The 23,778-nt window shown below is 27.9% G+C and overlaps 5 protein-coding genes across 14 annotated transcripts in view; 4 read left to right on the top strand and 1 right to left on the bottom strand.

Moving 5' to 3' along the window:
- LOC126845729 (probable protein BRICK1) overlaps positions 1–22,811 on the top strand; it is a 195,687-nt gene extending 172,876 nt beyond the window's left edge. Inside the window, exons 1-4 of one of the 3 annotated variants that reach the window (XM_050584582.1) lie at positions 18,880–19,140; positions 19,199–19,409; positions 21,545–21,627; positions 21,686–22,811. In XM_050584582.1, the coding sequence (XP_050440539.1) occupies positions 19,262–19,409; positions 21,545–21,627; positions 21,686–21,712 (258 nt within the window). In that variant the 5' untranslated portion in view covers positions 18,880–19,140; positions 19,199–19,261 and the 3' untranslated portion in view covers positions 21,713–22,811. Of the gene's footprint in view, positions 1–18,879; positions 19,141–19,198; positions 19,410–21,544; positions 21,628–21,685 lie in introns of those variants that run through there. The other 2 variants (XM_050584583.1, XM_050584584.1) reach the window with 2 other exon arrangements.
- LOC126845722 (glucosidase 2 subunit beta-like) lies at positions 1,125–4,741 on the top strand. 2 transcript variants are annotated; one of them, XM_050584567.1, is made up of 9 exons: positions 1,127–1,391; positions 1,675–1,887; positions 2,250–2,434; positions 2,992–3,215; positions 3,412–3,490; positions 3,560–3,800; positions 3,860–4,050; positions 4,123–4,260; positions 4,337–4,741. In XM_050584567.1, exons 1-9 carry the CDS (start codon positions 1,292–1,294, stop codon positions 4,478–4,480), a joined length of 1,515 nt encoding a protein of 504 aa, XP_050440524.1. In that variant the 5' UTR covers positions 1,127–1,291; the 3' UTR covers positions 4,481–4,741. The 2 variants fall into 2 exon arrangements, with proteins under 2 accessions (XP_050440525.1, XP_050440524.1); XM_050584568.1 differs by lacking the exon at positions 3,560–3,800 and having other exon boundaries at positions 1,125–1,391; positions 3,412–3,494.
- LOC126845723 (glucosidase 2 subunit beta-like) lies at positions 5,453–12,658 on the top strand. Of its 6 annotated transcripts, none has more exons than XR_007686813.1 (10): positions 5,453–5,838; positions 7,190–7,402; positions 7,513–7,697; positions 9,983–10,197; positions 10,257–10,335; positions 10,392–10,605; positions 11,547–11,737; positions 11,811–11,948; positions 12,121–12,272; positions 12,338–12,527. XR_007686813.1 is itself a non-coding variant. In XM_050584569.1 (9 exons), exons 1-9 carry the CDS (start codon positions 5,745–5,747, stop codon positions 12,497–12,499), a joined length of 1,491 nt encoding a protein of 496 aa, XP_050440526.1. In that variant the 5' UTR covers positions 5,453–5,744; the 3' UTR covers positions 12,500–12,658. The 6 variants fall into 6 exon arrangements, 4 of the variants coding, with proteins under 4 accessions (XP_050440526.1, XP_050440527.1, XP_050440528.1 ...); XR_007686814.1 differs by having other exon boundaries at positions 12,138–12,272; XM_050584569.1 differs by lacking the exon at positions 12,121–12,272 and having other exon boundaries at positions 12,338–12,658.
- LOC126845728 (GTPase HRas) lies at positions 13,914–18,812 on the bottom strand. Of its 2 annotated transcripts, XM_050584580.1 has the most exons (8): positions 18,679–18,812; positions 18,152–18,609; positions 17,212–17,260; positions 17,096–17,124; positions 16,003–16,087; positions 15,791–15,933; positions 14,663–14,823; positions 13,914–14,598 (listed from the first exon to the last, which is right to left on the bottom strand). In XM_050584580.1, exons 2-8 carry the CDS (start codon positions 18,180–18,182, stop codon positions 14,527–14,529), a joined length of 570 nt encoding a protein of 189 aa, XP_050440537.1. In that variant the 5' UTR covers positions 18,183–18,609; positions 18,679–18,812; the 3' UTR covers positions 13,914–14,526. The 2 variants fall into 2 exon arrangements, with proteins under 2 accessions (XP_050440537.1, XP_050440538.1); XM_050584581.1 differs by having other exon boundaries at positions 18,152–18,722.
- On the top strand, positions 19,420–21,523 carry LOC126845724 (polyglutamylase complex subunit TTLL1). The gene has a single exon (XM_050584573.1). The coding sequence runs from the start codon at positions 20,168–20,170 to the stop codon at positions 21,380–21,382; it is 1,215 nt and encodes a 404-aa protein (XP_050440530.1). The 5' UTR covers positions 19,420–20,167; the 3' UTR covers positions 21,383–21,523.
- Positions 22,812–23,778: the final 967 nt, after the last annotated feature.

Here is a 23,778-nt window from a genome sequence, read left to right on the forward strand (position 1 = left end):
AGTGTTTTCTATTGCTCCAAAGCCCATTTCCACCACACTAGTAGATTCACTATAACCCACATCTCGTGCACTCCTCTCGGTAGCTTGTAATTTATCATACTTTATTTTTATTATTACTTTCTGACCCCCTTAACTCCTCCACGTAGAGGTTTACCGACCAAATGACGTATCTCTTTATTTTTATTTCGCCATTCATAGGTCCTTCAACACTCTCATTGATCTATTACCACTGATTTAATCGACGTCAGCGAAATACAGCGTGGCGTCGTACTAAAATTGCTGTAGGAACATAACTACTACACACCTCGTATTTGACATGGTACGGTCGATACCATATTATTACTGCGGTTATATTCGTTTATTAAGTGTGTGTTCTATTCCAAAAGTAGACTAATAATTGGTAAGAGGTCATACCTAAAACAATAAGTACCCCGTTTTCGGAACATCGATAACACAAAAATTGAAGACTTTGACTTTTGAAAGAAATATACCTACTCATTATTCAACACCAAATGCTTACCTTTAAAAAATCATCTCATAATTTTCAGTCCCTTTTGGTTTGGTCCCAGACTCGACAACGATGTGACCCCTCTTTTAAATTAGAATTTTATAAGACATTTACTTTATTTTTAATAATTTATTTTATTTTGCTTCCTCAGAGAAGAAGTTGCGGTTTCCTGGAAAAGGCACTACGATGCCTTTAACAAACGGCAAACCTGACAATAAGTGCAATTATTATTAGTACACCTAAATAGTAAAGTACTGTAATCTATGTAATATTATACTGCCATTTCTATAACGTACTGCATATTTACAAAAAACCTTGTCCTGGTACTCGTCGTATTGTTTTATCGTTATATTTGAAATATAATTCGCAAACCCGCGTTACTCGTCCACAAAACCTCTCTCTTGTATACATAATATTTAGATTTTCGCGGGTATTCGGGTTATCATTACCATAATATGTTGCCATTGTTACCACTAGGAGCGCTGCTGAACTTTTACCCGTGTCGGCCATGTTATAGACAGCTGTTTCGCGGTCTAGGCGGCAACGGGCATAAGCCATTGGGCAACCATAATAATATTATTATCTTAAATTTTGTTTGGTTCGGTCTCCTTAATCCTTATCTCTAGTCGATGTTTTTGTGGGTACTTGTGTTATCAAAATCAACTTATGTGTTATTTTAGAAAAACAGTTCCTACTTCATTTAAGTATCACCATTAGTAATTTTAATATGTCTTTAAATCTTGACCTAATAATCGTTTTAACTATGTCGAAAGAACTTTAGAAATGGAAAAAATATCGTATGTACTCTTGATAATCTTATGCAATTTATTCTCTTTAATTACATGTTTAAATATAGTACGGCCAAGAGGTGTTCCATTTGAAAGTAAGTATTATACCTAAATATTTACTATCCCGTGTGATGGATTTTAAACATTTTGACGGATTTTTGAAATTAAAGTACACTTCACAATTTTGATCTGGGACGTGTACGCTGTTTATTTTTTAATTTTCATATTCTCTTTAATTGTTTTATTTTACTTATATCTATTAACAAATCTAGGTATGTTAAACAAAGTATTATAATTTTATAAATAATGTACTATTAACATAGTCATCATCTATTTATAATAATTTATATTTTATAGGAGCTTTTTATTTTTTTACAGGAGCTTCCTTGTATAGACCAGAAAAGGACTTTTCATGTTTTGATGGAAGTATTGTGATTCCGTTTTCATTTGTAAATGATGACTACTGTGATTGTCTAGATTCAAGTGATGAACCGGGTACCTCGGCATGTCCTAATGGCACATTCTATTGTACAAATGCTGGACATACATCTCTTGTCATACCATCATCAAGAGTAAACGATGGAATTTGTGGTATGAAGTCATTAAAAATAGATACGTAATCCCATGTTAAGTCATTTTTTTTTATTAATGGTTCTAAAAGTTTAACTTTTTGATATCATTGATCCAAGTTTAGAATAGACTGCCTTGATGCATATTACCCAAACCAAATTTAATATGTGTAGGTTGATTAATAAGAACAAAGTACTTTGTTTCTTGAACCTAGCATGGGCTATAGCGAAATACCCCAATTGGTCACCCATTTAGGATCAAGCAGCAACGGACGTAGTTGTATATTGCCTGAGATTACTATTTTTGACTTTGCCACAACATAATAATTGTTTTATTGATAGCTGGTTTACTAAATTTACTCTATACCTAAACTTAAATTTTAGATTGTTGTGATGGTTCAGATGAATGGGCTTTTGATCAGAAAAAAAGTCCATGTGGCAGTACTTGTGAACAACTTGGACGTGCAGCTAGAGTAGAAGCAGAAAGAGTTCAACAAATGTATGTGGCTGGAAACGAAATTCGCGCTCAACTTATAGGTAAAGCAAAAGAACAACGTGCTGAAAAACAAGTAATTTGCCATTATATTTTTTTAAATAATAATTTAATGTTTAGTCAATAAAAAATAATAATATATCTAGACTCATTTATTTATTTGTTTATTGTATTTTTAAACGGGTAATACTCAATTACAAATATGAGAAACATAGATAAAGTGTACATAAACATAGAATTTACACAAAAATAAAAGTATACAATTAACATAACAGCTGACAAATAAAATGGATTTCAACAACACAAAATAATAGATAAAGATAATTTAAAATGTTAAATCTATATACTGTTTGCAAACATACGAAGCTTAATTTTTTTTTTTAATTTAAACTTAATCTGTAAACAGTCGACCCAACTTATATATCATTTTTTTAAATAGCCACCTCTACCATACTTACTTGGTTACTAGCAAGTTTACAGCCAGCAATAATTGCAACATACCAAATCCAAATTTGGAGTGTCTTATTGTATAAGACAGTCAGGTTATGACATTCAGACGTTCAGAATGATTTTAAAAAATATTTGTGATTATATTTTCACAACTATTATACTCCATTTTTATTTTGTTCACAGAATAAAATATCTGATCTGCTCCAGCAAAAACATGACGCTGAAGTAATTAGAAATCAGACAATGAAAGAAAAAGAGGAAGCTGCAAATATAGAAAAAACTGTACTTAATACATATCATCTAGTTGAGGAATTAACAAAAAAACATCAAGATGAAGCAAAACAAGAGAAAGATAAAATTGAAGCACAAAACGCATTTAACTCGATAGACACAAATAAAAACAATATGTGTGTACTATAACTATGTTCTAAAAAACACTTAAGCTACACTTGTGGTTATATATAGTCAAGAAAAAAATAATGAAATAAATATTTCATTATTTTATTTCTTAAATATAACTATGTTACTATTTTTATTATTTTATCAAGTATTTTATTATAAGTATTTCATGTTTTGTATGAATATTTTTGTTTGATTTTTTAGAATTGATGAAGATGAAGTAGGTGCTTACAGTACATTTGATCAAAATAAAGATGGTACAATTTCGCAAGATGAAAAAGATGCAAGTTAATAATTACTTTTTTTTTTTTAATTGTTCCTAATGTCTAAACAATTGTGTATATTACTTTAGTATATTATGCAAAATAAAAAAAAACTTAGTTTAAACGATTTCATGTCGACTGGGTGGACACGTCTAAAAAAATTAATAATATTCAGTTCATTCACAAACGAGCAATCCGAAAAGTCTATTGAAAGAATTGATGACAAACGAGTCGATGATGAAACTTCAAATGACGGTGTTGAACATTTAGATATTGATCATTCTATAGATAAGCCACAGTACACTAAAAATATACAACTTATCATTGAGAGTATTACTTAAATTTTATTTTCTAATCTATTGAGTTATTAAGCTAAACAATTATTTTAGAAGCTAGAAAAGCTCGTGAATCATTTGAAGAGGCTGATAGAAGAATCAGAGACATACAACGAGAAATATCCCACTTACAGGAATCATTAACAAAAGATTATGGACCAGAAGATGAATTTGCAACTTTAGATGGAGAATGTTATGAATTTGCTGATCGTGATTATGTGTACAAATTATGTCTATTTGATCAAGTGTGTTGACTTCAGAAAATTGAATTGTATTTTTTTATTTTAATGTATTTTATTTTACACTACAAATAATAGGTTACTCAACGCCCAAAAAATGGCGGTTCTGAAGTAAGGCTGGGAGCATGGAATAAGTGGATTGGAGAACCAAAATATCATACCATGTTATATGATAGAGGTCAGTCGTGTTGGAACGGTCCTCCACGGTCTACTCATGTAAAATAAATTAATATACTATTTATTAGCATTATTTAAATGATGTAATGCCTAATAACCATGACTTCTGTAATAGGTTCATTTAATTTGTGGTTTGGAACCAGCTATAATATCGGCATCAGAACCTAATCGTTGTGAATATGCCATGGATTTTGTTGTACCGAGTGCATGTACCCAACCTGACGAAAAAACCCAAGTTTCTGAACATGATGAACTTTAGTATAAATTTTAAGTTGGAACCCTAAGCAATATGTTTTTTTTTTAATCATGCAATATGTTTTTTCTTACAGAAGAGCATGTATTTTTATGAGTTGAGCAATTTGATGTTGATAATTTGTTAATTATGATATACTATGATTTAATCTCTTTGTTTGAATTACTTTATTATTATTAAATCTTAATTTATTTGTCATCTATTAACAAGATTTAGAATCACAACAGAAATGTATTTTTTTTTTTAAATTGGCAGTACAAAAATGTCGTATAGTATTTTTTTTTTTTTCAATAAAAAAAGACTTTAAACTTAAATGGAAAACTATATATTTGAGTAACTTTTAAAGGTTAGAGCAACTTGTAGATAATTGTATTATGTATGAATAGCAAGTAATCAGTCGCCAAAAATGTCCATTGACAGTCGCCGTTATTATCATGTACGGCGAACAAAACAAAAAAAAACGTCTTAACAAAATGCTACTTTTTAAGGCTGTTTATACGTTAGTTTTCATTACTTTTGAACTAGAATTGGTGTGCTCTTTAAAAATGATATGGTAATAATTGCGTTTTGTGTTCGGTCGGTGCCCGGTGGTTCGTGTTAACTGTTATTGTCTCAACTCAAAATTAAAAGTTAAAACAGTACATTTATGTCGTATACAATTTTCTATTGACACCCAATACCCAGTACCCACCGATATATCAAGTACCTACACTAAACCATTCTTTATTCTATGCACTAAGTAAAACAAAAATCGTCTTAACAAAATGCTACTTTTTAAGTGGTTTTTTCTACTTATCAGATACATCGCGATAAAAATATAAAATACATAGACAATAAATACACGTATGATGTCTATTTTGTCATGAGATACTATATAATAATTTATACCAAAATAGATAAATCAGAATATACATTGATAAGTGATAACTGATAACAATAATATTACATCACATATGATAAAAGCACAGACTAAATGAGACCGCTAGTATAACAGCTATAGATTTTAATATATAATATATTATTATAATTAAAATTTCATGACAATAAAATATTTTGAAGTCATAAAATAATACATGTCCGTTATAAACAAATATGTATCAAATACTTGTAATATTAATTATTAATGCACTGGATTCGCAGTCTAATTATAATATTTTTTTATAGTTATGAAGTTTATTATAGACATTTAGACATCATGATTAATATTCTATAACTAATTATTATATTTCACTTTTTCATTCTTCAAAAATGTTTTATTTAATAGCTTGAAATGGAAATATGTTTCATTTATGTAACGTCTCTACATTTTTTAATCACTCTAATCTGTTGTGCAGATGTGGGAATAAAAGGGATTGCATTAAAAAGTAAGGACTTAAAATAATTTTCGAAAATTGTTTAATTTCGTTTTTTAAACGTTTTATTTGTGAATAATACTATTATTCGAACAGATGTTATTATTTTAAACATAACTTGCTTTTGGTATCTGACTATCAGCAGCTAATTATTATTATAGCAATTAGCAATATTTTTTGCAAAGGGGATGTTCATTCTACAGACACAAAATGTACTTCTTTAATATCATGTATAGTAGTCCAAAAACTTGTATTAGGTAGGTAGGTATTAGTTGAATGGAATTTTTTTTTTTTTGTTACCTTGTCAAAATTGTGATGATATGTGCTACCTAAAATGAAAAATGTAAAATACAAAATTAATAGATATCAAATAGAGTAATTATTATAGGAGAGGTAGAACTTGAAATTGTTAGTACTGCATTTACTGAATTTAAAAATAAAGGGTGTCTCGCAAAGATTCGACAAATGAAATAATGAAAATAAAAATGTGTTCTAGTGAATATTTTTTTTTTAATTTATTTATATTCATTATTGCTGTAAACACTATAAACACTACAATTTGTATTGCTCGTACTGTTATACTTTTTTTAATTATTTTTTTTTTGTAACATTATTTTTTTAATTCAAGATAGCCATTTTAATAAGAATACCTAATTTGCTGAACATTTTTACTGGTCAACAACAAGTTTTGGATAATTACGTTTAAAGATATTAAAGTTTAAAATTTAAGACTGGAGTTGGAGTGCGGTAATTTTTTTTGCCGACCATTTAAAATGTCCAGCAAATAATTCTTAATAAAATGGCTATCTTGAATTTAAAAATATTTACTAGAACCAAAGTTATTCCATTTGTCTTTTTGATACCCTGATATCATATATAATGTATATATGTAATATGTTTTAAAATGTATAAGGCGCATAGCTCCAGAAAAGCTTAACCTTAAAAAAATTAAATTTTTAGTTTCATTATACATTAAACATTTTAGAATAATACGATGTTTCAAAACCAAATAAACAAATGTAGGTATGTCTGTCCCTTAAAAGTTAAACTCATAATTTATAACTTATGTCAAATGAGCTTTAAAGTTTATTTTCCATATAGTTGTGGTTAAATTTTGAACAAAACTATAATTTTTTAATACCTTGTTAGTGTTAATTTTATCAAAGATCAAATTGTTAGCAATGTTAGCAAAGGGCTTTTAGTGATTTAGCGCTCACAAAAAACTCAGATGTATCCCAGAAAATTCTTCTTTATTTTAACAAAGTAAAACAAACGTACAAAATATGTTGGGAAACTTTGTAATAAGATCTTCCTTGATAATGTATTTTAACTTTTTATTTTGTATTATAAATTAATTTTACAGATGCTCAATTTTACATCCAAAATAAAGATTTTTCGTGTTTGGATGGCAGTAATGTTATTCCATATAGTTACATTAATGACGATTATTGTGACTGCCTCGATGCAAGTGATGAACCAGGTACTTCCGCTTGCCCAAATGGTACATTCTATTGTGTAAACGTAGGACATAAACCACTAACCTTACCATCATCACGTGTAAATGACGGAATTTGTGGTATTTATTGTTTTGTTATTAAATTAATTGTCATGTATGTAAATATAATGCAATACTTTCTTGTATTTTTAATATTATGTTAAACTAATAATTAACAAATAATTGTTTAGATTGCTGTGATGGTTCTGATGAATGGCGTAAAAGTGAAATAACGCAATACTGTGAAAACACTTGTCAAATGCTTGGTAATGCTGCTAAGGAGGAGGCAAAAAAAATTGAACTGATATTTGTTAAAGGATTTGAAATAAGAACAAAACTTGTTATTAAAGGCAAACAACTTAAAACTGACAAACAAGTAATTATTTATTTTTGAAAAATTATCCAAAAGATTAACAGTTTTACATCGTCTTAGTTATACATTTAACTAGGAAGATAATGGGATTATTGTAAACTATATAATCTTCATATGTGTCAATTCAAGTCTATCATTTATTGCTAAGGTTTCGGACTCATTAAACGTAACTATGACTATCACTCTGAAGATAGACTCTGACATAAATCAGCAACAAATCAAAGAGATGGATACATTCGAAGATTATAAAGTTAATAATGTTTCAATCCATAAAATCTTTAATTCATTGTTAGCAGCAGTAATATTTGATCAATATTCCAATTTTGTTATTATTAAATAACTTAAAGCTTAACGTTGTTAACAAGTTTTTCATAGTGTTTCCCAGTGTGTAATCAATATTTTAAGTATTGTCTCCTTAAATTAATGCCATTAGATATATAGGTAGTCCCCGCCATATGAATATAGCAAAATTTAATAATAACAGAATGGATGCAACAAATACATGGTTAATATAGGTTTGCGTCCAAAATTAGGCTGCCAAAAAAGTAAATGTCATAGATTTATCTATGCAAATCCAAACCTACCTACCAGTTTTTATAGTATTTTTTTTACATCTGAAATTCTTAGCTGTAACTGAATTATGTATTTCTGACTATGCTTGATAAATTTCAGATTTATATTTTTAATCTAGTCATGCTATTAAATAGAACAACTTCACTAGAAATCTTAACTTTAAACTTTGATTAGTCATGTAAAATTACCTATTATCATTTACATAATTAGTATAGTACCTAATTTCAATTAATATTCTGCAGTGTGCAGTGTGTTATTACGCATAACAGGGGTTAAAGGTAGAAATTAAATTCAAAATCAGTCAATAACTTTTTAGATAGGTAAATTACAAAAAAATATATATAATTATTACTAAGCAACAATGACGTAAAGTATATATTTTATTTATATTACTATAGTATTCAGTTCTATTTACACTTTTACTATTTGACTTTTTATTTATATTGGTAATAAAATAATAAGTAATTTTTTTAACTGTTAATATTATGGAGAAATATAACTGTAAGTTTGTAAATTGCCAAGAAAACAAAGCTAAACCAAACTTGATCAGATATGTTTGTCCTGAAATACCTATGGAACATAAATCTGAACAAAAATCGTCTTATGGAAAATATTCTGTTGAAGTTAAGTCAATTACCGATGATAGACTAAAAAGAAAAACATGTATGAATTCCTGTTTAAAGTACGGAGGCTATGTTAATTTAGAAACCACTCAGTATTCTAGTTATAGACCACAGAGAAACTCCTATATGCGTGTAGTTGCCACAAAAGTATGTGATACAGAAAATTTACTTGGACAGGGGGCTATGGATTTTAATACTACGCAAAACATGGATTTTAAACAAATTAAAATGAAAAAATTAAGTTAGTACCCCTTGTAGTATCTCAAAGTAATCTTCTTAAATAATTATGCAATGATACTAAATTATTATAATAGGTACATCATCTAAGCCATCATGTCATATGTTCCCATCGAAAATGCCTTTGGAAGCTGACTCTACTTTTTATGTATCATATAAACCTCCAGTAATACACAAAACCAACAAAGAAAAAGAACCACTTCCAAAAGAAATATATTTGAAACCAATACAAAAAATGGATATGACTACAACAACTAATGACAGCTATAAAAACTGGATTGGCTCACCACATATTTTAAAGAAAGCTAGAAAAAACACCAACTGTTTTGTTAAAATTCCTTGCAATCTTCAAACTACTTACCACTATTACTACCATGATCCTGCAATGTATAGTAAATATATAACTGACCAATGCATTCAAAAGTGTTGTCAACAAACATAAATATTTTAAATCTTACAACCAGTTTTATTTATTTATGTTTTAAACACATCTAATGATAGAAAAGTTTAAAAAAAATACACTTATAAAAATAAAAAAATGTTTTACATTGTTCTATAAAGAATTCAACATTTTTTTGCTATTAGTTTTATGTTGGTTAATTAATTGGTATTTTAATATTAGTTATCTTGTATTGTTGACGACCTATAGACAGCCCATAACTTAATGAATGACAGTTTGGAAGTAAGCTGCCAGTAGTTATTGCCCAACTGGATTTAAAAAGAGAAGGATCATTCAAAATAATGTTTAGACGCCTATTAGAAATAAAACAATATTTTTTAACATATAATATTTTTAAAATATACACAATATAACTTTGCCTGGTACAATATAATTCTCTAGTTATTTAATCTCAGCATAAAATTGTTGAACTTCAATCTAAAGAAAGAGTGGCTCAAGATTCAAAAAATGAAGCGCAACATAATAAAGAGATAGCTGAAAAAATAGAAAAAATAACAATAAAAAAATATGGATTGATACCTATAGGACAAAAATCTAATAATGAAAAATCAAAAGATGAAATTGAAGTGGCTGACGTATTTAATACTATTGATATCAACAAAAATAATAAGTGAGACGTCCCATTAATTTAATTGGTATGTGAGTTTTACATATATATGATAAATTTAGAATTGAAAAAGAAGAAATGAATAGTTTTATCACATTTGATCTATACAAGGATAGTTTAATACCTCAAGATGATATAAATGTAAGTAAATAGAACAAACATATTTATAAATAATCTATAATATAACATTGTTTTAGTATTTTATGGATGATAAAAAAGAACTCACTTATGTAGAGTTTTCAACTATTTCATGGAACCGTTTGAAGCTAATGATTTTTAATGATAAATCAACGTTTCCTATTCAAGACAAATCTGTAAAAGCTAAACCAAGCAATGTTTTTTCAAAGCAAAATGCAAGTTTTAAAAGATTCCATAAATCATTGTATGATGAAATAAAATCAATATTTAATGGTATAATAACAGTTAATTAGTTTTTATTTAGTTAGTGATTTCATAGCATTTTACAGACATAGTTTTAATCATCCAACTGTTTATAAAAGCAAGTTAAGATAACTTTTTTTTTTTTTATTAAGGATTTGGCTTCAACATTAGTTATGACTAATGTTGGCGTTTGCATGTATTTACAAGTTTTTAGATATTTACAATTATGATGTGTATTTATTTTATAGGGCTTTTTTTAAATTAATGTTATCTGTAAATTGTATTATTTTGGTTATGTTCTGGATGTTGTTAGCTAGCGCTTCTTTGATCTTGCTTGGAATTCCATACTGGGTGTGCTTTTCTTCGAATTCTTTGCATTCTTCGATTATGTGTTTGATTGTGGACTTTTGGTGTTTTATCGATTTTTAAAGATAATTTATCATTAATAAATTATGATTTTGAATTTCTAATATTAAGTTCTTAGTAATTTTTTAAGGGGTAAAATAAAGGGGAAATTTGACAATAATTCTTGTTTTAATTATGGTTACTTATTTTCGTTAGTGTAATCTTATTGCAATTAAGAATGAAATTTCAAACATTAGAACTCTATATAGACTGTCGATTCTTCATGTTTTAAACAAAAAAAATTATGAAAATCTGATTATAATGTGTCAACTTTTTTCCTGTAAGGTATGTTTTTTTAAGCATAAAAACATACTGGCACCGGATGCCTATATATATTTACAACTATATTGAACTTAAAAGTGAAAATAAAACTATGATCTACTTAAAATTTAAACTTATTGTTTAGTGTTTACAATATAAATGTTTTAAATAAATATGTGTTTTCAAAATTATTTACATAGATTAGTATTTTTATAGTATTATGTTGTTTAGTTTGCTAAAAGATAGAAATAAGCAATATTTTTGGAATTATTTTACACTTTAAACAACATTGGTTTGCTTTTTAGAAGCTGAAAACGCTCGTAAATCATTTGAAGAAGCTGGTAAAAGACTTAGAGTTATACAAAAGGAACTATATGATATTAAAGAATTTTTAAAAAAAGATTATGGTCCTGATGATGAATTTGCAATATTATATGAAAAATGTTTTGAATTCCATGACACGCAATACATTTATAAATTATGCCTTTTCAGTCATGTAAGTTTCTTAAAAAGTGTTTTCTGTTTAATTATTCACCATTAACCACAACAACTATATAATATTAATACAGGTAACTCAACAATCAAAAACTGATAAAAGTTTTATTAGTTTGGGTACTTGGAAAAGTTGGAATAATCTACCAAAATATAATAAAATGTTATACGATAAAGGAGAAGATTGCTGGAATGGCCCCCAACGTTCTACTGAGGTACCTAGTAATTAAATTGTCGGATCATCATATGTATTATATGTTATTGTAGTTTGGTATTATTTGAGTAAATGACTTAAAAAATGTTATTATATAATTGCAATTTTAACCTACATTACAAACCGTGACCACAAATAAAATATTGTATACATCTTTTAATTTTGTAAAGTAGGTACAAAACATTTTCAGCTGTTTTATTGGTTGGCACTCGCCGATTGTTAGTTTGTTATGAAGGCCAAAATTGCCACTCTCTCAGAGAAATGTCCAGGCAAAAGCCGAAATATTTTAATTTGTCTAGACATATTGAGTATTTGCGGATTGACTGTGCGTTTTTGGCTATTGTGCAATTTTGGCTTTTACTTTTAACATGATATTTTTTTATTTTGCAGGTGCATTTGAGTTGCGGTTTAATACCTTCTTTTATATCTGTTTCGGAACCAAATCGCTGTAAATATGTCATGGAATTTATACTTCCTGCAGCTTGTACAAGACTACAAAACATTAGGCATTCAGAGGCTATAGAATTAGAACACGATCCTCAAGAATTGTGATTTAATTGATGTACAAATGTATTTTATTGTAAATGTTGTATCGAATCTATAAACTATCAACTGTATCTATAGACATTGTTTTTATTTATATATTCTCTAAAAAATGTATTTCTACTTACATTTTTATCATAATGAATTAACATTAAATATATCCAATTACGTTAGAACCATTTATTTATAACTGTTGTTAACCATCTGTAGATCAAAAATCTAAGCAATTTGTTGTCTTTTATTTTAATCTAGAAAATGCAATACCAATTGTTATGTGCATTACATAATGATTGTACATTATCGAGTTTCTTTTCAAGAACTAATACTTTAAGCACTTATTGAAGGTTAATAATATTAATATATATATATATATATATAATATATTCAGTAGGTGTAAATTAGTATAAAAATAGAACAGTGGAATTGTAACATTGCATTCCAAGAATGTCGGGATTCACATCAAAAGTATTTAGACAGGTTTTGTTTGTAGTTGACACAAAATAGTTTAATATTATTTCTTATAGACAAATCTGCTAAGTCCTAACATATTAGAAATGTGAATGTATAATGATACGTGATAACTATACACGAGTATCATTAAAAACAAGATTATAAATGTCAGCAAGAAGTAGGTAGGATTAGTGTTATATAACACAAAATTATTAAAAATATTTAACTAAATCATGTTATGCAGTTACTATCTATTTATGAAAGAAATATATTCAGTCGAAATGTAATAAATGAGATTAACGAGGTTAGAAAATAGATGACAATTCACATATTATGGAAACAAGAATTATAGCATCATAATATCATAAGACTTTTAAAATAAATAAATTAAGCTATTTATAATGTTTTAATTGAACATAGTTTTAGTTAGTTAGTATTAGGTAGTAAGAACATTATACGTTTAATCCACTTAAAAAAAAAATTCTTTGAATTAGGGCTTAAAGATTATTTATTTAAATATTTATAATTAATTTGGGATATTATTTTCTCACCATAAATTTTGCATATTTTAATCATTTACAGAAAATAATAGCAAAAATATTAATTGATGCGATTACAGTTATAATTATTTATATAAAAAAATGAAAACTAAAAAATTAATCAATACTTTAAAGTGTATAATAATTTGTAACTATTACCCACTTACATTCCAATAAGACATTTAAAATTTGTAGTTATATATAATGCAATGAATGAAAATAATTTCTGATCACCAGACAGAAGTAAAAAAAAAGCGAAAAATAGTTTAACAGAAGTTATAACATCATTTTTATATTGACCAAATTTAAAAATTAAAAATGTAAAACGATACATAAGTTTTATTTATATTAATAATTAAATAAAAAAAAAAAAATATTGCGCTTCGATGACTTTAAATAATGTTTAAGTAAAAAAAAAAAAAAAACAAAAAACAAAAAAATAATGTACATAAACCTGCATTTTCTTGATCAACAGATAATTTGATCGATAATATTGTTTATTTGATGTTGAACAACAAATGCAAATACCTATTAACTAAAATTAAAAAAAAAAATAATAATAATAATATAATAATAATAATAATAAATAGTAGTAAAGCCTATGCACAAATCAATAGCTCCTATGAATACTGGAAGCACGATTCTGTGTAAAATAACTGGGTCAGGAGACTATTTTAGATAATTGAATAACACTAAGTATTTTTTTTTTTTTAATTTTATTAGTACTAGGTACGATGATAAAAATAGCAAAATCAAAATCGGATCTTAAAACAAGATGTCAGCTTGTTGAATAGGTATGTTCTTTAAAACATTACTTTCTAATGATCGAGCTCCAAAAATGATTTTTGTTTTGTTTTCCAAAGAAATATATTCAATACATGCAATACATATAACGATATTATAAATTATGAGAACACACTAGCCTTTGCCTAGAGTGTGTTGACATATTTAATTACAATATGATACGGACACTCGTATCATATTTTTTGATGATTTTTATTAATTATTATTAAATTTAAATAAAAAATTCCGTTTTTTCAATTTTATTCAGAACAGGTAACAATGCTTGCGTTTCCTTCGGGGTTTTGCTTTGCGTTTCTCTCGCAGCCTTTGTTCTTTCTGTAAAATTATGTTTTATGAAAGTTAACAAAAATACTTTTTTTTTAAATTATTCTTTACATACGTCTTTCCTAATTTCTCTGACCAGAGTGTAGAATGCATCGTCAACACCTTGTCTCGTTTTGGCAGATGTCTCGATGAACGGCACACCGTATTGTTTAGCTAAATCAGATGCTCCTTTTACATCTATTGCTCTACTTTGCAGATCACATTTATTACCCACCACTAAAAATGAAAAATTTTCTTTAAAAATTACAAACATTTGTACATTAGTATTTTGCTAAAACTAAATTACAGTTGATATTCGAGAAGGCGTGGCCGAGTGGGTAAGGCGGCAGTGTGTTAGTGCACACTGTCGCTAGTTCAACACTCGGTCACAGGCATTTCGACTGTATGGCAAAAATATCATGCGCCATCTGGTGACCGAACTAGGCTAGAATTGGGCCTACTCCGAGTCAAAAATGCCATACGTGCCAACCAGTTGATATTAATTGTTAAAAGATAGTTTTAACATGGTTAGAAAAGTATTATAATGACTAAAAAATACCGATAAACATATTTTTTTATTTATATTTCAGATTTACTAAACCTTCCCAAATAAGCAATTCTTGTATGTAGTGGGGGGCAGACATCTGTTTCACATTATTGTGAAATTATTGTGAAACAGTAATAAAATAATAAAATAAATTGTTGTATATAAGTGTTATAAATTCAAAAGAAATTTTGGTGGCAACCTTAAGGCATAAACTTTGTTCAACAATAATCGAATATTACAAATTTTTGAACTGAATAAAATAAACTTGATCATTTTGTTTAATAAATGAACTTAGAAAAAAAAACCTAAGTCCGATATTTATTAAATAACTAATAATTTGTACTTGTATTACAGTATGGTTTATAACAAAAATATTAGTCAATCAATTTTAACTTCAATGCAATGATAATAAATAAATGTATGTAAAAATTGATATATTATCCCAGTAGCGTAACTGAGACTAAAGCGCCCAGAAACAAGACGTTTTATTTGTGCCTTATATTACATGTTCACGTGTGTAAGTAAACCGTACAAAAACGCCCTATAATAGAATGCACCCAGAGGCAGCTGCCCCCCTTGCACCTGCGTTAGCTACACCACTGTATTATCCTACAGGAATTATACAATTGAAATGTTATTAATAACTGAAATACTTACAAACCATGGGGACATCTTCAGCATCTTTTACTCGTTTTATCTGCTCCCTGTAGTTACTAATGTCTTCAAATGATTTTGTATTATTTATAGCAAATACAAGAAGAAAACCTTCACCAGTTCTCATGTATTGATCTCGCATAGCACTAGATAAAATAATAATGTTTTCCATAAATATCTTATAGACAAAATGTGTAGTAAAACTTTAAGTATACCTGTATTCCTCTTGACCCGCCGTGTCCAAAATATCAAGTAGACACGTTTCTCCATCAATTACTACTTGCTTACGATAAGAATCCTCTGAAAATTTTTAATTATTAAAAGGTTGATATTATTTTTTATACCAAGTTAAAGAAATTTGTATTGCCATGCCTACATTTAAGATAGTCAAAAATAATACATTTTTGTTTAAAAAAAAACATCAGCAAAACGAGTAGAGAGCCATCAGAAACTTTAAAGGAATTATGACTATAAATAAAAAAACTTTAAAAGAAAACGCTGAGGCAATATTGTGTTTATAATCAATATGTCAGTATTATTTTTATTTTGCCTGAAAAGCAAAAAGGTTGGCAACATATTTATAAAAAAACTATATTACATAATGTTAAACTTAGATTTATCTTCATTAAAAAATCTACAAAAAAAAAATTATAATAATGATGATAGTAACTAAGAAATAAAGAAATTCCCCACCTCTTTTGGGATAAAAGTTAATATTTAGATTAAATTTACAAACATAGAACATGTCATATACTTTCTTAACGACCTAATTTCGGACGCCCACTGCACCTTGCTATAGCTTTAACATAACATTATGAATTCAGGCCCTTATTGCCACATTTCCCTGCCTCGGCTGATTTACTAAAATTGAAGATTGTACATCAAGCGTTGTTTTGGGTAAAGTAAGACTCGATGACAACAACCAACCCACTTTTAGTAAACAGTTGCCAGTTACTAATAATATTTAATATGTTCGTGGATGCAACCCTAAAAAGTTTATGGCATAGTCTATCTAGATTCATATATAGTCAGTAGTCAGTAGTAGTAAACTACTAGATACTAGACATTACTATACTAATTTCTAGAGCATTTTTCTTGAAAGGAAACTGGTTGAAAAGTACCTTTGTAAAATGGTTTTAGTATAAAATATCACAAGTTTTAGTTATTTTAAGGTTTTTTTTTTAAATTTAAAAGGGATAGATTGAATTTATAGATATTTTTTTATAATTTAAATTAAAATGTAAATTGACAAAAAGTATTTTATGACTATAACTCAAAACCTGAGAATATATTTTTTGTACAACTCACCAATTGTAGGATCATACTCGTCCACAAAGCTATAAAAGAAAAAGAGTACATTTATAAAAATGATAAATGTATGTATATTGTAAATTTACATAATTTGAAGATAGATATAAACTTACTGGTTTTGTATCAACTGTATTGTTAAGGCACTTTTACCGACGCCGCCAGCTGTAAATAAAAACAATGAGTACATTAGGAAATTGTACATATCATACTCCAAATTTTAGTTGTCTATACAGAGGTGTTCTAAACACCCCCTGTATGACCTTGGTGAATTTGGGATGACAAGAAATTATTACTGGTTTTTCCACTCGATACTTAACTAATTAGGGATTTTAATAAGTTCCATAATTCTATAAAATAACTTAAATTACTACTCGAGTACTGAAGAATGAAAACACCCCACTTACCTAGTTAACTAGATTTTCATCACATACCTAATTAAAGGTTAATATTAGATTAAATTTAATAAATAACTGTTAAAATACAATATTATAATAGAATGCAATAAGATATAATAAATTATAAAGTAATTTTTAAACGTTATAATTTGCAATGTACCTGATATGGATGACTCAGTAATTAATAAGTTATAAAGTATAACAATGATTGATTTCTATAATATATTTTTTTTTAATTTGACTACCAACATCCAATCGGCATCTAAAGATACAATAGGTAAGCTTTTTTACACAATTTCATTTGTTTTTTTGGAACAAGTAACATATAAAGAGTACCGTTTGAAATGACATAATCGAAACTCCTCTAACTTTAAGGTAAACACAATAGCCGATGTGGAATTCTGTCATAGTACTTCAGTATTTTGCATAATGATTATAACATCGAACAGATAATTGATATGTTTTGAGAAAACAATATTAATAAGGATAATTTTTATTTCTTTTCTGCTACTGTTACTCAATCACAAATCTATAAATTAGAATTTGAAGAACATAATTTTCCCACTGGTCGAGGGGCGATACATGTTAAATGTACACAACACAGGAAACCATGTCTGGTTTACATTGAATCACGGAACTATATTCATTTTGTACTTACCACCGACGACGACCAGTTTGTATTCAGTCATTTTTTTGGTATCAGCGTCGTGTTCGACGTCTGTTGTGTCTCGTCAGCACAAGACAAAGGGCGCAACGGTATACCGGTCGGAGTTTACACGTTCGGTCGAAGACGAAACAGTTGTCAAATTTGTGCCACACACACTACCCCGAACATAAGCCGTAACGCAGTGCAATTAGCAAAAAAAAAAGATACTTATACTATAATACATACATGAATAATAATAATAAAAAAAAAAAGGAGAATTTTAATTTTTTCTTTTTCTTGTCTTTTTTTTTATTATTCCCTAAAGGGGCGTGACATTTATTTATTTATTTTTTGTTTACAGCACAGCCATCTTTTGTACGGCGTACACAGCCTGTCCAACTGTCCGCAACAACTATGCGTCACCAACCCTGTCCGGTTCGCCACTTAAAACGAACACCGATCAATTGGTCCTACGAAATATAGACAGACAATATGAGATAAGGATAAGGTACGCAAAAACGGGGAAAATATAATATTACATCGAAAAATTCGACACGAGCACGACGGAACGATGACTAAGAATATTGGTTGTCATTTGCCACTGAATACATATCTAGTAGGCAGTAGCCTGTAACCGAACTCGTAAGGTAGCGGCGAGGAGTTGAGATTTGGGATTGGGAGCCGCCGGGAGGTGGCCGCCGCGCCGCGCACTGTTATTACAACCGTGCAGTCACCGCACTGCGTGTCACACTGGCTGACGCCTGACTGTACGCTGATAACCTTTACTCATTAGACAGAACTCTGTAGACTGTAGTCTACTATTCTGTATATTTTAACAATGTTCATAGTATTTATGAGATAAGTTGATAACAACCGGATAAAAGACCCATTATTTAGTTCTGTCGTTACCCATTTATATAAAGTATTAATTATTATAGATATGGCATAAAAAAAACATTTACCTCGTATTACTACTAACTGCTATCGAGAATACAGACTTTGTAAGTATAAGTTTTTTAAATTGTTGGTTAATAACCCATTCTTTTATTACTAACAAAGCTGTTAATCGTTGAACCATTTTGGAATTGTGATCCCGCTACCTGCAATTACGACGTTTTGTGCATGATACAGTCGACAGATTCGAACGACACTATGGGTGGACCTAAGGAAGGCGTTCAAAAACAAATACAACAAGATTGGGCAAACAGAGAGTATATAGAAGTGATCACTGGCAGCATAAAAAAAATCACTGATTTTCTCAACTCATTTGGTAAGTTACATTTTGTTAGGTACACCTATAATAAGAATTAATGTTTTTATACATTTTTGCATAAGTAGATTTTAAAAATGTATACATATTTCATATTTGCCCTAAGTTAAATTGGAGCATTGGAAACTAATTGTCTGGTATTAATTTGGAGTAGGTAGAAAACTTGTTGATATGCTTGGAGATCAAATGATAAGCGTGGTGAAGAAAGTTAAGTAATTGTAATAACTATGCAAGCAAATTAAGGAGTCAAAGACAATATAGTAATTAAAATAATGTGTAGTTAGATAAGGTAGGAGAAAGTAACGAGGGGGTTGTGTGACAGAATTTTTGGTTTTAACTGGCCATACCTAATTGTTCCTATTATTTTTCTTAGGTTTTTTTAATTTTAAAATTAGTTTATATTTATTAACAAAATCATTACTTGTTAAATTAAGAAAAATATTTTATTTATTATAACAATTTCATATAGATAATGTACAATATTGTTTAGTATTGTATTTTAAAATGGTATTATCTCTGTTATCTATCAATACAGACGTTTCCATGACATCCGATTTAAAATACTCAAGAACTTTGGATAAAAGTGTTGTTTATAAACGATAACTGTTTGATCATTGATTGTTACTATGGCTGCAATAAAAGGTTTAATACATTTTTTAATGTACAATAATAGCATGAATTGATAGCTTGCCAAAAGTATTCTTATAAATTGTAAGATTATTTACTAATAAATTAAACTTAATATCATAAAAGTAAGCATGAAGGTAATGTACTGTACAGATGTTGATAGATCTGTTGTCTTAAGTAATTTTGAAAAAAGGGGCTGGTTACATGTTGGTCCTGATGACGACTGGAATTTCTATTGGGCTGGCATACAAACTTGTCGCAGTTTATTTAGTATTGACAGTGGATATCGAATGCATGATAATCAAATGATCAATCATTTTCCAAATCATTATGAACTTAGTCGTAAAGATATGCTGGTCAAAAATATTAAACGTTATAGAAGAGAGCTTGAACGAGAAGGAAGTCCTCTAGCTCGGCGTCTGGATGGAAAATACTTATACTTGGACTTTATTCCAGTTACATTTGTATTGCCAGCAGACTACAATTTGTTTGTCGAGGAATATCGCAAAGTTGGACCAAGTACTTGGATCATGAAACCTGTTGGAAAGTCACAAGGAACTGGAATTTTTCTTATTAATAAGCTATCTAAATTGAAGAAATGGTCCAGAGAAGGCAAAAATAATAATTTCAATACATCATCAATTAAAGAATCTTATGTAATTTCTAAATATATTGACAACCCTTTATTAATTGGTGGTAAAAAATTTGATCTCCGTTTATATGTTTTAGTTACATCTTTTCGACCGTTAAAAGCATATTTATTTAAGTCTGGCTTTTGTCGTTTTTGTACAGTTAAGTATAATACGAGTATCGGGGAAATAGAAAATTTGTTCGTTCATTTAACAAATGTTTCTGTTCAGAAGCAAGGTGAAGAGTATAATAGTATACACGGGGGTAAATTAAGCATTCAAAATCTAAGATTATTTTTAGAAAGCACTAGAGGTAAAGCCACTACTGATGCACTCTTTGATAATATTATATGGTTAATAGTTCATTCATTAAAATCAGTTAGTTACATAATGGCAAATGATCGTCATTGCTTTGAGTGTTATGGCTATGATATAATAATCGATGATAATTTAAAACCTTGGTTAATAGAAGTCAATGCTTCACCCTCATTAACGTCAACTACAGTTAATGATCGAATTTTAAAATATAAGTTGATTGACAATATGCTAAGTGTAGTTTTACCACCTAATGGTATCCCCGACGTGCGTTGGAATAAATGTCCTACTTTAGAAGCAATGGGAAACTTTGAACTATTAATTGATGAAGATTTGGCTTCTAAAGATAAAATAGTATCTAATAAAATTGATCACAAAGAAAGAATGAAACGAAAAAATTAATTAGAATAAACACTTATTGAACACTTATTATATAACTTTGTAAATATTAAGCATAAAATTTCCATACTCTTTTTGGATAAGTTTTAATATTAATTAATGTTGCACATTGCACCCTATCACAAATCACAAACTAAACAAGCTATTAAAAATGTTTTGTTGTAGATATGTCATGTAGATCCAGATTAGCTATTTTAAATGAAAAACTAACCACGTTAGAACGAAGAATTGAATATTTAGAAGCAAGGGTAAGTTTAAAATTATTATTTCAATTTAAATAGAGGAATGATCATGATAAATTTTTAGGTAACTAAAGGAGAAACCCTGTCATGAGCTCATACATTTCTTTTTTTTTGATACTGTATTAAATATAATATAATATTGATAATATACTTTTATGTTAATATACTTTTTACATTTTTAATCAAGTATTGTTTGCAATACCAAATTGCCTATATCTTATGCCTTAAAAAGAGTTGTTAAGTATTAAAATTTAAGTTTATTATTTTTAATTTATTTATTATACTTTCTTATAATGTTTTAGTATTCTTAATTAAGTTTTTTAGTCATTGTATTGTAATAAATAGTTTGAGTGACAAACATAATTCAAATTGATGAATTATTATTCATTATTTCAGATTTTTATGTACATAAAAGTTTAGAACTTCTTAAATAGATCATAGTATAAAAATGAATTTCATATTAATATGAAAAAGACAATATGGATGGCGCTGTGGTGACACTCTGCCCTGAAATTTTTGCTGCTTTTGTCACTGATCATTGCCACCTGGTCTTTAGCAGCGGACCATGTCATATTCTCTACTACAAACATAAAACCTAACCTATAAACAAGGTTATAGCCACAATTATTGTCAAGGCTTAAAAAAAAAAAAAATGAACATTTTTATGATTGTTAAATGTATTAGTAACAAGTAATAAAACGTATCAATATTATTAGAAGTACAATTAGTAGATTTTATCTATTACCATTGACTATAAATAATAAGTTAAAGTTAACAACAGTAGCAGTTAATTTAATTGGAAGTGAAAACTGTCAGTTAGCTTAACTGGTACTCCATAAACAAATTAAACTTTAATGTTAAAACTAATGATATTACACTAGTTAATAACATAAATTGATTCATATCATAAATATAAACGCATCATCGAGGAAGCATGATTCTTTTTTTTTTTTATACATAACTATTCCAGCTGAACAAAACCTATCCCAACAGTTAACAGATATACTAACTACAAGAAAATTTACATGTTTAAAAGTTAAAACAATGTATGTATACAGTAGAACCTCGATTATCTAAACCTCCGTCTCCCAAACCTTCTATTATTCAAACTGCAATTGGCATATCCAAATTTCAATTAATAAAAAAAAAAACTAGTTCGAACATCAAAATGTAGAAAAAGAAAAGAACTTGTACAAGTACTGTTGTATGAATTATAGTTATATTATCCTATCTGACAGAATGTTTTACGCAATTACTTCTCATAAAACGTTTATGTAACATAGCAACTCAAAAACCACGTAGCAGTTATATGTTTTTCAAATTAAAAATGGATAGTTTATCTCTAAAAAAAAACTATTTATGTCAGGAGTTTGAAGCTTACATTTTTTTATATTTTATGTAAATAATTATTTTTAAATATTATGAAATAATTAAACATATATGTAAGTTAATATACGTGTATTGATTTCTCCATTTTCGTTAAATTTTCGTAAAGCATTTCATCTATCCAAACTTTTCCCCATCTGAACAATTAGGTGGTCCCAATTAGTTTGGATAATCGATGTTCTGCTGTACAGAAAATATGCCATTTAGGACAACATGCATTTATAAGCCATAATTTGTTGTAATCAAAACATTAAAAAAGTGAATCTTAGTACCTGCATATTTATATTATATGTAGATATTATTTATTAGCCCCACTGATAATAGTGAATTGGTATAAACATAATCAACATGCTTATGATTTTTAATATTTGTGTTAATTTTAATACTATTTATAGAATAAATAAACATAAAAATCAAAGTATTACTTTTAATTACAAAAATTGATTATAGCAAAAAAATAGCGAGAGATATAACCTAAACAAATAAATGTAACAAAAGTGTGAATTATAACATAAATATCAGAATAATTTTTTTCTTTTACTAAAACTTAAGATTTTAGAAAAAAACAATTTTTTAATTAAAAGCTTTAGTACAATAATCTTATAATTGTAAAAATATTATAATTGTGATGATACTATGTGAATAAATATAAATAAAAACCTATTAAATTGTAAAACTACAAAAGATGTATATATTGACTATTTTACTCTAGATATCAATTATAAAATAAATACTAATATAATAAAATAAAATGAATTTTGTTTTAAACAA

Source organism: Adelges cooleyi, unplaced genomic scaffold (genome assembly GCF_023614345.1).
Source record: "Adelges cooleyi isolate 19-005CV unplaced genomic scaffold, UGA_ACOO_1.1 ACOO_flye_CR_arks_rails_tigmint_CR_PRNA_8, whole genome shotgun sequence".
Classification (NCBI taxonomy): domain Eukaryota; kingdom Metazoa; phylum Arthropoda; class Insecta; order Hemiptera; family Adelgidae; genus Adelges; species Adelges cooleyi.

Coding starts and splice junctions, on each gene's coding strand:
- LOC126845724 (XM_050584573.1), top strand. CDS start 20,168: ATGAAGGTAATGTACTGTACAGATGTTGATAGATCTGTTGTCTTAAGT.
- LOC126845723 (XM_050584569.1), top strand. CDS start 5,745: ATGGAAATATGTTTCATTTATGTAACGTCTCTACATTTTTTAATCACT. Junction 5,839..7,189: donor AAAAGGGATTGCATTAAAAA/GTAAGGACTTAA, acceptor TTAATTTTACAG/ATGCTCAATTTTACATCCAA. Junction 11,949..12,337: donor GCCCCCAACGTTCTACTGAG/GTACCTAGTAAT, acceptor TTTATTTTGCAG/GTGCATTTGAGTTGCGGTTT.
- LOC126845722 (XM_050584567.1), top strand. CDS start 1,292: ATGGAAAAAATATCGTATGTACTCTTGATAATCTTATGCAATTTATTC. Junction 3,216..3,411: donor GACACAAATAAAAACAATAT/GTGTGTACTATA, acceptor TTGATTTTTTAG/AATTGATGAAGATGAAGTAG. Junction 3,491..3,559: donor TTTCGCAAGATGAAAAAGAT/GCAAGTTAATAA, acceptor ATATTACTTTAG/TATATTATGCAAAATAAAAA.
- LOC126845728 (XM_050584580.1), bottom strand. CDS start 18,182: ATGACTGAATACAAACTGGTCGTCGTCGGTG. Junction 17,125..17,211: donor ATACAGTTGATACAAAACCA/GTAAGTTTATAT, acceptor TTTCTTTTATAG/CTTTGTGGACGAGTATGATC. Junction 14,824..15,790: donor TGAAGATGTCCCCATGGTTT/GTAAGTATTTCA, acceptor TTTCATTTTTAG/TGGTGGGTAATAAATGTGAT.